General features: G+C 35.7%; 1 protein-coding gene across 1 annotated transcript in view; it reads right to left on the bottom strand.

The window, feature by feature from the left end:
- Positions 1-10,907, bottom strand: part of LOC145680966 (heat shock 70 kDa protein 4L-like) — a 284,315-nt gene extending 273,408 nt beyond the window's left edge. The window contains exon 1 of the mRNA XM_081752181.1: positions 10,552-10,907. Coding sequence (XP_081608307.1) covers positions 10,552-10,658 — 107 coding nt within the window. The 5' untranslated portion in view covers positions 10,659-10,907. The remainder of the gene's footprint in view (positions 1-10,551) is intronic.
- Between the last annotated feature and the right edge of the window lie 2,655 nt (positions 10,908-13,562).

The following is a 13,562-nucleotide window of genomic DNA, read 5'->3' as shown; positions in this document are numbered from 1 at the left end:
TAATGCCATATAGACAAACTTCCGTTTAAGGAAAAGAACAATGTTTACTATTATTAATAATTTTATTACTGGACTATAAAAATAAGTGTGCTTTCTAGGAAAATTAATTTACAATGCAAATTATCTAAATACCTATTCTTATGGGCCAGAACTAATATTTACTCATCATTTATAGCAAAAGAAGGGTCATTTTCGTGTTGACCAGATTACTAAGTATAGGAGTAACAAAACCTTAGCGGCGAATAATTCTCAACTCGACACGAGAGGCATGGATGGTACGAAATCTACCTTGGCACCAGTAAATAAAACTTGTACTTTGTCATCGATGAATTTAAGCAGTCTGATGAGTAATTAATCTACAGTATTACTATGAACTGGAGTTGCGAATTGGTTTATCCATTTCAACTGACCACAAGGAACGACTAATTAAAAATACACTGTCCATCAGGAAATAAACCAATTTTCACTCACATATCACTACGGTCAAAATACTAAAATTACACACACATGCATGCTACAAACCACAAACTAAGTAAACAAATACTAATACATATCAATGTTTAATCATATCACACGAATTCACTATATGCATACTGAACGAGTCACTGATTTTACCATTCTAAACGGCTCTATAAACTGGGAAAAGAAACGGAATAATCAGAACCTATTGGCTCTACTACTAATTAAATCATGGTTTTCCAATTAAAGAAACGCTTTCCATGCCCCAGAGAGGACATATTGAAACTACTAATGGTAAGGGTCCCTTTCCTGAAGGGAAAAGAACCCTAATAAAAAATCGTTCAACCCATTTCTGTTGGAAGCTTTGGTCAATTTAGGAATAAATGAGAATCCCTGCTGAAATTTACACTTACACAGTGATAACTAACCTAACTATAATAGAACCTATGAATACCGCCATGTAATAAAAAAAATCACATATACTACATACACACACGAAAGCTATATCTGGACAGGCCTATCGTAACCTAACTTAATTTGGGAGGGTAAAAGGAAATATAGCGAACGTTTGTGAAACACCAATTCTTAGTTTGCCGAATCATGTCAAATTAGAAATCCAATACACTATTTCTTTCTGCCTGTCCTTGGACGATGACTGACAAACATGGCGTTTGCATTACGGAATTTCCATTTCTTACTGCTTTTTGTCCTTTTTGGATATAATTTCAAAATCCTAAGACTCCCATCCATGCGCGGCGAATAGGGGGGCAAAGGGGGCAGTTGCCCCCCATACTTTTTTGATGTAACCCATTTATGTATATAGTTTCATTTGGAAATGTACAGTTTTTGTGTGTATTACTGGTTCATAGAAAAAATGGTGCCATACAATATTCGCCGTTGCGTGAGTACGTGATGGTTATCCTCCCGTGGAGTTAAGAAAGCTGCAGAAATTGCGTTTTAATTGCCACGGAAAAGAACCCAAAAATTAACCTATTGCAACACAACAATTTCAGCATACTTTCACTTCTTATAAGGATTCAATATATTAATCAGCCGCTTTGAATTTTTAAGACGTTCATAAGCAAGGAATGCAATCTCTGTTTAAGAGTACAAAGGGCTAGTACATACTTGCGTTGGTCTTGTCAATTTTCTTTATAAAATATGAAATACGATATACTGTATTTTAACAAAAAAAAAGGATAGTATCCTATTAGTTATACAACTTTCCGTTAAGTCTTAACCCCCCACTTTTAACAACCAATCGCCGCCACTGCTCCCATCAGCTTCTGAAATATTTATTACTTAACTGACACTAATTTTACCTAGTTATTAATAAGTTTCTGTCCTTTTTATCAAATTTACTCTAATATGGTTGTTGCGAGAACGGCTACCAGCCAAAGACGAAGTCATTCGCGTTAGAATACTGAGGTGGAATATAGTTCTCGCAAAGAATTTTGGCGGCGGAAAATATAAAACGAATAGAAAATAGTAAAAACTGGATGAAACCGGATTTTGGGAGGATATGTGCATCTCAGAGGGACGAACAGGGTCTAAATTATTCTGCCAAATATAGGATTGGTGGATAATTTCAAGGATTTCTGTCCAGTTGCGGGCCTATGTTTTCATATAGCATTAAAGTGTATAATTTCAATACTCATCCATTTGAAATGCTCATATACAGAGCTTACATTAAAATAATGTACAAGTAAAGATATTACTCCCCGAAATATAATACCTACTAGATTATTCCGAAGTTTCCACATTGATTTTGATTTAAATAAAGAACAAATGAATTTTCTACATGGACTGAAAAACATATACCTTGAAAAATTTACTATACACAGTACGTTCAAAAAATATTGGGCTCCTCCACACAAAAATTTTATTACCCTGACTGTAATGGTACATTACAATATATATACGTCAGCTATTTGACGAAGGGCTCAAAATCTCACTTTCTCAAAGAAAGCAATATAATTCCATAGAGGAGAAACAAGTTAAATATGCAATAATTGATGGTGCTTTCCATTTCAATTCAGGCAGAGCATGTACCATCACGATCTCAGATATTGTTGAAACTTTTTTATAGCAACTAGGCATGTTTTTAAGGGACACGTATTTTTACTTTTGTCGAAAAAAAAAATTTTCCGCCAAGTAATGGGTCATCAAAGACGGGGAGTACAGTTTATGAATTGCAGAAGACATGGAAAATGGTCAACTTTGGAGCCGCACCATTCAGTTGCGCATGCGTATCTTTTTGTACATAAATTAACAACTGAACATCAATTTATCTGAAAAGTCGAAGTTTGCGAATTTTTTTGAGTACTTCCGGTTCGATTTTTAAAATTCTGTTTTTACAGTTGGTAAGACCTAATTACCCGCTTTCGGAAAAAAAAATGTATCGCTTCTGTGTGCAACCGTTTTGTCGCAAAAAAAAAAATCGAGATATTGTCAACTTTTCAAAAATTGCCATTTTGGGCGCCATTTTCTCGAAAATACCATATTTTAAAATTCTGAAATTTTGTCAGATGGTTCAACTTTACATGAATAATACACACTAAACACATTCTCGATCAATGCTTCATGAATTAACTACAGACTTTTGAATTTAGCGAAGTTTCGTTAACATTGATGTCACAGTTAGCAACACTGGAAATAAAAGTGCAACGATTGGATGATTTTTGTGGTTCACGTTCATTAAATGAAGAATAAAAGTCTTTCCTGAATTTTTTTTATTATTTTAATCAAAAAAGGCTCTCTGAAATATTAAAAAGAGCCTCCCCCTACTCCTCCGTTTTCTTAAACCGAAGTAATCTGAGGTGAAAATTACGATTACGAAACACACAAACTTTCAAGTTTGCTTGAAACGGCCATCAAATAAATTCTGATGATCTATAAAAAGCCTGAACTATTACCTTCGTTGTGATTTGGAATGCTGCAAACAAAGTTTCAGTGAGTGAGATGTCATTACAGTGATCGAAAACGAACAAAAAGTTAAAAAATCGGAACGTTTCTTATGCATTCCATCAAAGAAATTTACGGACTTTTTAAACAGAACAATCCCAGCATAAGAATGGGTCACTCGATACTTTAGTATTCGATTAAAGTGGAGCAGTCCGCAACCTGCGAAGGAAGTGTATGTATGTATTGTGCAAATTTTAAGTTAGCTACTACTGCGTTGCAACAAATCAAAAGTCCAGGCCGTATTGAAGCTGTCATGAGTGACCTATTTCCTTTAGTAGTACGATCCGTAGAAAACGACAGCTGTCTTCTTCAAAAATGCGGTAAATGTCCTGGAGTGGAAGGAATAAGTGTGGAGTCTAATTATTGATCCTGATGAAAATGAAAGTGTTACGTATGCCATATGGGAAAACGATGATCTCGTTAAAAAAACCTGTGCCACTTTCTGTTTTCGTATCGTACGTTGCTGGTTTAACTGTAAGAATTGTAATTCATGACTACATCGTTCAAGATAAAATTCCATTTTCCTTCATGTGGACTTCGCTGAAAACTGAACTGTTATTCTGCAAAGTGAAATTCAGAGTTATCGCCGAAAAAACGAGCAAATTTTGATCTTTACGGCAGTGGTATATTATTATGAAACAACTGACAGTTTTGATGTAATATGCGACAACAAAACACACCATTCGTCTCATGTACGCATAGCCATAGAAAAGACTCTAAAAATACTCGAAGAAAAGCGAAAATATAAGTTATAGGAAAAGGTTCGTATACGTCAAAGTAAGTATCTACAATATCTCAAACCGTGTAAGTGATTTCTGATGCTGTATCCAACTTTAAAAATCGCTTTCAGATGTTCGAGATGTTTAGTGAAACCGGCCACGGAAGGGTCTCTGCGACGGTTTTGAGAGGGGGGAAAGTTGTCAAGAATGTGGCAACGCGGCAAAACCTTAGGCAAAAACAGATACACAGTATTAAAACTGCAGAAGAAAAATGAAATTAAATCTGAGTTTTGCGTCCCACGGTTATGCCGGTTAGGCTAAAGGAGACGGTGATTATGATAAATTAATGAAATGAAGAAAGTGGGAGGAAACGGGAGAACCTCGAGAAAACCCACAAGCACGGTGTTTCTCCACCACAAAGTCCACACGGCACGAGATGGGATCGAACCAGGGACCCCAGGCACCGAAGGTGAACGCTCTACCACTGATTTTTTCTGAAAAAAAAAATCACCTCCTCGGAATATTTGCACCCCCCGAGCCCGGGTTCACGTAGGGATTAAAAAAATATATACTCAAAGGTCCACACAGTCCGTATGCAAAATTTCAATCTGATATTTTGAAAAAAAAGGGTGCGAAAATTCTTTGTACGTACGAAAAAAAATGCCGTAAGAAAAAAATGTTACGCCCCTCCGCCCCAACTTGGTGCTGCCAAGTTGACCATCTGATTCCAAAACGCATCTGGGGTGTTCTCTGGCACATGCTTGACTTTACCAACTAAAAAAAAAAAAAAAAAAAAAAAAAAAAAAAAAAAGTCCAATACATGATAGACGAGCTTAATAAGCTTTTAAATACAACACTGATCCATGGTACAAATTCGTACCAAAAATCTCAAAAGGGTTAATACTCTGCTTAATCACTCGCAATTTATTTTTACAGTAGCCTTTGTTTCGTCATTCACAAGATATTGACATTGTATGATGATGATGTTGGATTCTCATTTGCATTAACAATATGGTGACAACGACACAAAACAAATGTAACGAAGACGTTCCGTTATACCCGTTTCAGCTCAGCCTAGGCGTGGCATCTCTTAAACCCAAAATTCTACCGAGCTTCAAGTTTATTTTCCTATTTCAACCACGCTCGTAAGCTCAGCACTCGCGCTCAATGATTGAGCGCGAGCCCGAGTGAGCCCAAGCCCCAAAGAAATAAGTAAGCGCGAGCCCAGTTCAGAGAAGCAAGCGCGAGTGCTGGGGAGTTTTGGACTGGGGAAAATTGCAATAACGTTCTTTGTATTCTAGCCTTTTATGGGATAGTTGAAATGGAAGGCTGGAAATGGTATCCAGTGTATGTGTTACTTTGGGAAGCCAGAAATCAATTATCTTTCTTTAGTGTGTAGTACCCTGAAAACATCAATCCGACATGGCGAGAGAACATGAAATATCTTCAAATCACCTAACTACGAGTTATTTAATTCGAACTGGTAACACTGCTACGATTGGAGTGTTGTGGGGCAGGAGACAAATGACAAACTTAGTGTGTTCCGTGGATGTATACGAGTCAGTTCAACGCTGCTGCGGTCTCATATTACCAGGGTTTGAAAAAACCCAGGTTTTTATGAAAAAGCCCAACCCACCTGGGTCCAATCGGGTTTAATTGGGTTTTTTCGAAATATTTCAATGCCTTTGGGGTAAAAGTGTTAAAATGTAATTTATATTTCAAGATTATCATTGTCACAACTTGCAACAATTTTCTGTTCACTGCTGTTTTTGAAAAATTACCGTCATTTTGAAATTTTACGTTGGACTGCCGCGAAAGCCTTGCGCTTCTATTCTGAAAATTTAAACTTAAAAAACCGAAAATTGCCGCGTGGATACCCGCTATTATGAAAAAAAAAATATGGCCGCTATTATGAAAAAAAAATATGGACGCCATTTTGAAATTTTACGTTGGTATACCGCCAAAATCTGTACAGGAAATTTAGTGTGTCTCGTGCTTGTACCCCGAAAATTTAAACTTAAAAGACGGAAAGTGGTATCCTGTTGTATGTGTGGTACAGGCAGATGAACAAAAAAAAAAAAAAAAAAAAAAAAAAAAAAAAATGTAGATCGAATAATCCCAATAGCCTGTGACTTTCGCCAAATATGAACACCAAATATTTTATATTAACTTAAAACAAATGTATAACTCATGTTTTATAAAATAAATGTTTCAAAATGTATTTTCTAGTGTAAAATACATGGTATTATTGTTGAAGTTCACTTCCGATACTTTGTGCGTTCAATTACGGAAATTTCCCGAGCACTTGTTACAGAACCGTTCTCCCAGGAAATTAATTTAAAACAACAAATATGCAGGGTGTTTTAAAACAACACCGACAACGTTTGGGAAATGATTCCTGATACCAAGATAAGACAAAAAAAAAAAAATTAACCTAGGTGCACAAATCCTTCCTTTCGCAGTTATAAGCTGCCGAAAACCTGAAAAAATGAACTTTAAAGGTAGATAGCTCCAAAACTATGGAACCTACCGTAGTCGGATCAAGACTTCACTTAGAAAGTAATATGTGCGCTATCCAAAAATACATGTTTCAGAATCCTGCGGTACTTCCGCAACAATTTTTATGGAGGTAGTTGGTGAGTACTTTAAATTATATGCCCGTAGCAAAACTCCCTCTATAAAAATTGATGCATGAGTACCGCAGGATTCTGAAATATGTACTTTTGGATAGTGCACATATTAATTCCTAAGTGAAGTCTTGATCCGACTACGGTAGGTCCCATAGTTTTGGAGCTATAGACCTTTGAAGTTCATCTATTCATATTCTCGGTAGGCTATAACTCCGAAAAGAAGCATTTGTGCACCCAGGTTGATCTATACATTTTGTCTTATCTTGGTGTCAGGAATCATCTCCCAAACGTTGTCGGTGTTGTTTTGAAACACCCTGTATAATTCATATTTCATAAAGTAAATGTTTAAATATGTCTTAAATGAAACTAAATATCTTACAGCGTAAAAAAGTAGTTTTATTAGGGACGCGGTGGCTCAGTGGAGAACGTTCACCTCCGGTGCTTGAGGTCCCTGGTTCGAACCCAGTTCGCGCCATGTGGACTTTGCGGTGGACAAACACCTTGCTCGTGGTTCTCCCGTTTCCTTTCACTTTCTTCATTCCACCATTTCATTCATTTCTCATCATCACCATCTCCTTTAGCCTAACCGGCATAATCGTGGGACGTAAAACTGAAAGATTTCATTTCATTTTTTTTTCAAATATTTTTATTGTTGAAGTATTCAGTTCCGATGCTTTGTACGTTCAATTGCGGGAATTTCCCAAGCACTTCTTTCGCGGCGAAGTCTTTTATTATTATTATTAATATTATTATTATTATTATTATTATTATTATTATTATTATTATTATTATTATTATTATTATTATTATCGAAAATTCAAGCTTTCTTCACTGTAGATCGAAACTTCCACTAGTACGGAAGTTTGAATTCAGCACTTAAAATGGTAATCGTTACGTACTCTTCGAAACTCCGAGCATTAAGCTACTTAAATTTGACAAGAATGTTTATGCTATTGCTGGTGTTGATTCTACAGAATATTTGTTTGAAAAGTAGCAACAAATAACTGAACTAAACTGTTGTTTGAAAACCAAACTTTACTGAAGAATACTTGTGTTACCATCAAAGGTAATAAAAAATAATACTACTAGTTTTATTAATACACTAAATATTTACTAATAGTACCAGCACCTATGGCCCTAAACCCATCAGACGTATGAGGAATAACATCCTTCGGCGTCGCCGAGTGAGCGAGCTCACTATTCATGGAAAGTTTTTTCTAAAATATAAAATTGCATATTTTACTTCAAATAGACTATAAGCACAATCCACATATTAATTTGTTCTATAATTATCTCAATCTAAGGTACGGCTTTTTTTTTTTAATCCAATTATTGCATTGAGAACTTTATTTTCATGATGTTGATGTTCATTGTGTGAGGATGAGAGAGGATGATTTTTTTAAAAATAATCAGATAAGCTAGCTAATTAGTATCTACTGTAATTAGAACGAATTAAACACATTAACATATTTTCTCGCGCTTGTGTGGGATTCTGCGGGTTCATAGTTTTAAATATCACTTTATTGTGAATCTTTAAAAAATCATGAGGGCCGCGGTGGCTCAGTGGTTGAGCGTTCACTTCTGGTGCATGTGGTTCTTGGTTCGATCCCAGATTGCGCCAATTGAGCTTTGTGGGCGACAAATGCCGTGTATGTGGCTTTCCTCAGGGTTCACCAGTTTCCTCCCACTTTCATTTCACCATTTCATTCATTTACATAATCACCGTCTCATTTAGCCTCGCTGGCATAATCGTGGGACGTAAAACTTAAAAGATTTTATTTCATTTCATTTAAAAAATCAAAAATTTTGTTGCCCTGTGCTCGAACATAGAATAGCACTTACCTAAATACGAGCCTGCTTAGAGGTCATACTGTTCAATGTATTGAGACCAAATTTAGAACAATATAAAGTTTACTAGGAGTATCTTTTAAATTTTCTAACTACCTCTAAAAATAAGGGTAGTTCGTTGGAGTGAAAATTAAAATTTGCATGCAATTTTCTAACAGATCCAACTCCCATTCACATTTCATAAGCCTATGTTCCAATTAATAATAAATAATAATAAACTATGAAATGACATAAATTGCTTTTCTGGGAAAATCCAGAAGGGGTAATTCATTCTTGGAGGTGAATTTTCCGGACTATTTTCTTAAAAATGACACAGGTGATTTTGTTCATATTTCATTAATAACCTAACAATACGGCATTAATAATTCATTTCTGAAAAAAATTTACAAGGGGTAGTTGTTCTTGGGGAGTGGGATTTTCCATGACGATTTTCTCAAAAACGACTAAAGAATTTTGCTTGTCATTAATTTATGTTTCGTTAATAACCTAACAATACAGTGTAACTCCTTTGCCCAAATGGGTAGTTTACGTATTCTTGGAGGTCAGTTTTCTGTATTTAAAAAAAAAAAAAAATCGTTAATGTGTTATTAATAACCCTATAATGTTGTGCAAATCAACTGTACCGAAAAATCTTTACAAGGTAACTTCCTCTTTTTCATTATTATTAATTATTTCCTCAAATGCGACTCATGCGATATTGTTGATATCCCCTAAGCACCATGTTATTATTATAGTGATTTGTCATTTAAAAGTTCTCAAACGGTAGTTTACTTTTGAGGCTGAGTTTTCTTCGAACTAAGTTTTCGGAAAACATGATTATGTTCGTATTTCATAATTCAAGTTTCAATAATACAGTTTCAGGAGTTGAGTATTTTCAGAACTTGCACACATGCAGCATATAATCAATCAACTCGTCTCGACGAAGGAACTTGCTTAGTACACCCCTGTATATGACAGTCTTACCTGTGACCCCCCCGAATACTGTTTGAAAAAAATAATAAAAAGAGTACATTTATAAGCATGTTGTAATCAATCAAGAAGACATAAACTTGCCCTGAAAGTATAGCAACGCACTCAGTGGCGAAGGGAAGGGAGGGCCCAGAGGGGTCTCCCCCCCAAAGAGGTCTGACAATGTATTTGACGTTTGTAATTTTTTATATATTTTTTTTGTTTGTAACGTTTATATATGTACTTATAACAGCACTTGTCCCCCCCCCCAAACACACATCGTGGCTACGCTACTGAACGCACTGTATATATTTTAAGAGTATATACGTGTGTTACACTTTCGGCTATGTAAAACAGATATATACTCTTAAAACACATATTTTATATATATATATATATATATATATATATATATATATATATATATATATATATATATATATATATATATATATATATACTGCTTTGGTCAGTTGGAGTTTTAGTAGCAAGCTTGCATTTTCCAAAGCTGCAATAAACAATTTACAACGGCTAGGCTTTAGAAAATAGCACTACCCTGACTCGGTTGAATAGCTTTTGTGTTTTGCAATGATCACCTAGCATACTTTTTTTCACAGTAGTCCTTCTGCCATACATCCGGATGTCCTATTTATAAGGAAACTGCAAAAGAATTATAATTTTTCAACAATTACTTCTGGTGGCCACCTTCTATTTTATCTACGCCAAGTGAAATATTTTTATGTCGTCCAGCGCAAATCATTTAGGGGACAATGAGAAGGAAATCAGTGAAAGAATTATAGTTCTTCAACAATTATTTCGAGCCAATAGTAAACCTGCACGTAACATGAATCACACGTAACTTCTTTGAAGTGCATGTAACATGAATTCATATTTGTTTCCGTACACTCGGATAGGACGATCAATTATTACAAACAAAAAGATAAAAGTAACTACAAAAACAGATACTAAAAAGTTATACTTACGGAGTCGCTCGTTGGCTAAAGTCGTTTGAGAGGATATCAATCCCACCCTCTCTCGCTGCAGCAATGTAACACGATTCATTTCCAAAATCAATTCCAATCACAGACATGTTACTATTTGATATTCACAATTAGTTAACAATGTAAATACTGATCATTATTTGAATCTCTTCCGAAAGATCACACAATAGATCTACCGTCTCTGTTTTACACTGCAACACTCACAACGATCCTTACTCTACGCTCACGCTGACGATATCGGGAAAGTTCCGACTAACTACATGCACATCACAGATCACACGCACATCATAGCAGCACTCTTTGCTGAAGCTTGTAAGGAAGAAAAGCGTCACGTGGTACTTCGCTGCTATTCACTGTTCAGTTCAAGGCTATATGGTGTTCATACGTCTTTTCACAGAGTTGCCAATTCCGTAACTAAATATTATGGCAATAGATGATTAAAATTATATTGACATATCAGTAAATGATTCAAGCTTTAATAAATTAGGGAACAGAGCCAGAATACAGAAAAATTTTCGGAGGTAGTCTTTTTATTTTACTTGACCTACATAACCAGTAGCGTAGCCAGTATTTTTTTTTTTTTTTTTTTTTTGTTTTGTTTGTTTCGGGGGGCTCATTGTTGATACATACGTACCTAAAATATATACCTTCGATACGGGACACCTTCGATAACCCCTCCCAACTTTCCAACACAATCCTATGAACTGTAGCTCTATGAACAACATGATAAGTAAAAGTTCCCTCAGCCGCAGCTACTTTTCTCCTTTCATTGCCTGCAATTAATTGTACGGATTGAGGATATTTACAATGCAACTAGAAAAGAATCCGCTTAAAAAATCAAGGTGACGTCTTATAAAAAATACTTCACGGGAAAACAATATGTAAATAATCTCTTTTTATTTAAATCAGTGATACAATCAACTTTCTATATTGTTCGTGTGTTTATTAATACGAATTTATTTAATTATTTACGTGGCTGTATTTGTTAAAATTACGTTTGTTAGTTTAATCTCATGAAACTTTACCTGGTTTTTCCCTTTGTATTGTGTTTGATTGTCAGGGCTGCATTTCTGAGTCCCAAATCAAAGCACAATTCTGCGGCCCTAGCCTATTGTTTATAATTTCTGTTATCTTCCACTGTGTGCAATGGAAAAAGTAGCATGGCAAATTTTGTCACAGAGTTCAATTTCGTTGCTTTCAGATAAGAGTACTTCTCTTTCAAATTGGAAGAAAACGTGTACTTCGGTTTAGGCTTTCTCGTCAGTGGCGACGCCAGGTTTAAGATCTTAGGGGGGCAAAGGAGGGGCAGGTACATTTTCGGGGGGGGCGGCTATTTTCCATATCAAAAATGACATATTTATTACGTTTGACTTATTTTACATTACATTATGTAATTTCGTTGCTGTTTTCATATTAGACTTATGATTATAAATTTAACTTATTTCAAGTAAAATTTGTAACTAACAAATAAGCAACGTCTGCACATGAAATATTTTTCAATGAAACTTTTGAAGCCTAAACATAAATTGAATTACTTTCGCATATGTCACAAATAACACATTCGTCTAGTACTATATGCTACGTATTTATCTTCCATCTCTCTCTCCACATATATATATATATATATACCAGAGAGAGAGAATTTACGAGGAGCTGCTGAAAATGTCCTAGTCCAATCCAGAAAGAGTGTAGGTACTAGGTAGAAAAATGAAACCGAGAGCTCCTCCGTGGCTAAGCGGTTAGCGTACGCGCCTTTGGCGTGGGAGACCCGGGCTCGATTCCCGGCGGGAGCTTATGTGGTTCGGATTCCACGTTAATCAGTAGGTCCACATCTCATATAGCCTCGCTGCTGAAAGGAACGCTAAACTAAAATCAACTCAACAACTTAAAAATGAAACCGCAGTTTAGAAAATCATATCTCTGTATGTACAAATATAAATTTTCATATTAATAATGAAATTCTTATTGTTTCTTAGGCCTCTGAAGTGATTATGTGTGCCCAAACAGATAATTTCACGAACATCAAGATCATAACTCGTATAACATTTTTGTTCCACCAAGGAAAGTGACCGAAGTAAATTAATTAGGAAATCAGTGAAACACCACGGGATTCTCCTCCGTTATATACAGTGGTGAAGATGTAAGTGGCTTAGTATAAACGTGGCGATTTCTTAACAAATTATGCTTTACATGCAGGATGATTAAAAGCAATGACTCTTCCCGAAATCATGAATGCAATTTGTGACATTATTCTTGAAAATTGCAGCATTTCAGCCAGTGGTGGATATAGCCCGGGGCCGGAGGCCCTAGGCCACCCCAGTTTTTGAGTGACAAAAATAATTTAAGCTATTATTTATATAGTTTTTAAAGTGTATAGTAAACTCACGATAACTTATTATAGTCTGAGGTCTGGCTGCACACCGCTTTCTCAGTTTTTACCTTCTCAGCAAAACTTGTGTCAGAGATTCTGGGCATTTCTTTGGAACTCATCGGTAGCATAATTCAGAATGGCTTGGGTATGCGCAAGTTCTCGGCATAATGGGTTCCCAAAACATATGTCAGCAGAATAAAAGAGTGAGGGCATTAAGAGAAGACTTCTTCCAATTTGATCATAACGCTGATAATTTTGCTCACGAATATTAACCACAGATTAAATATGGTTCTACTACTAGGATCCTGAATCGAAACAACAGTCAATGGAGTAGTAGCACTCATTTCTCCATTGCCCCAAGAAGTTCAAGACACAGAAGTAGGTTGAGAAACTGTTTGCAACATTCTTCTGGGATAAGTATGGAGTGGTACTCATAGACTACCTCCGAAACGGTCAGATATTTAATCCAGAATCTTTACATTACTTACAAAACTGAAAGAAAAATTCAAAGTTCAACGCCACAGAAAATGAAAAGAAAGGAATTCTGTTCCTTCAGGAAAATATACCTATCCACCAAGCCCCTGCGAACACAACTGACATTGCATAGGATTTCAATGTCTAG

The sequence above is a fragment of the Thermobia domestica genome, chromosome 3, assembly GCF_964235325.1.
Source record: "Thermobia domestica chromosome 3, izTheDome1.hap1.1, whole genome shotgun sequence".
NCBI lineage: Eukaryota > Metazoa > Arthropoda > Insecta > Zygentoma > Lepismatidae > Thermobia > Thermobia domestica.
This window is presented reverse-complemented; position numbering and strand designations above follow the sequence as displayed.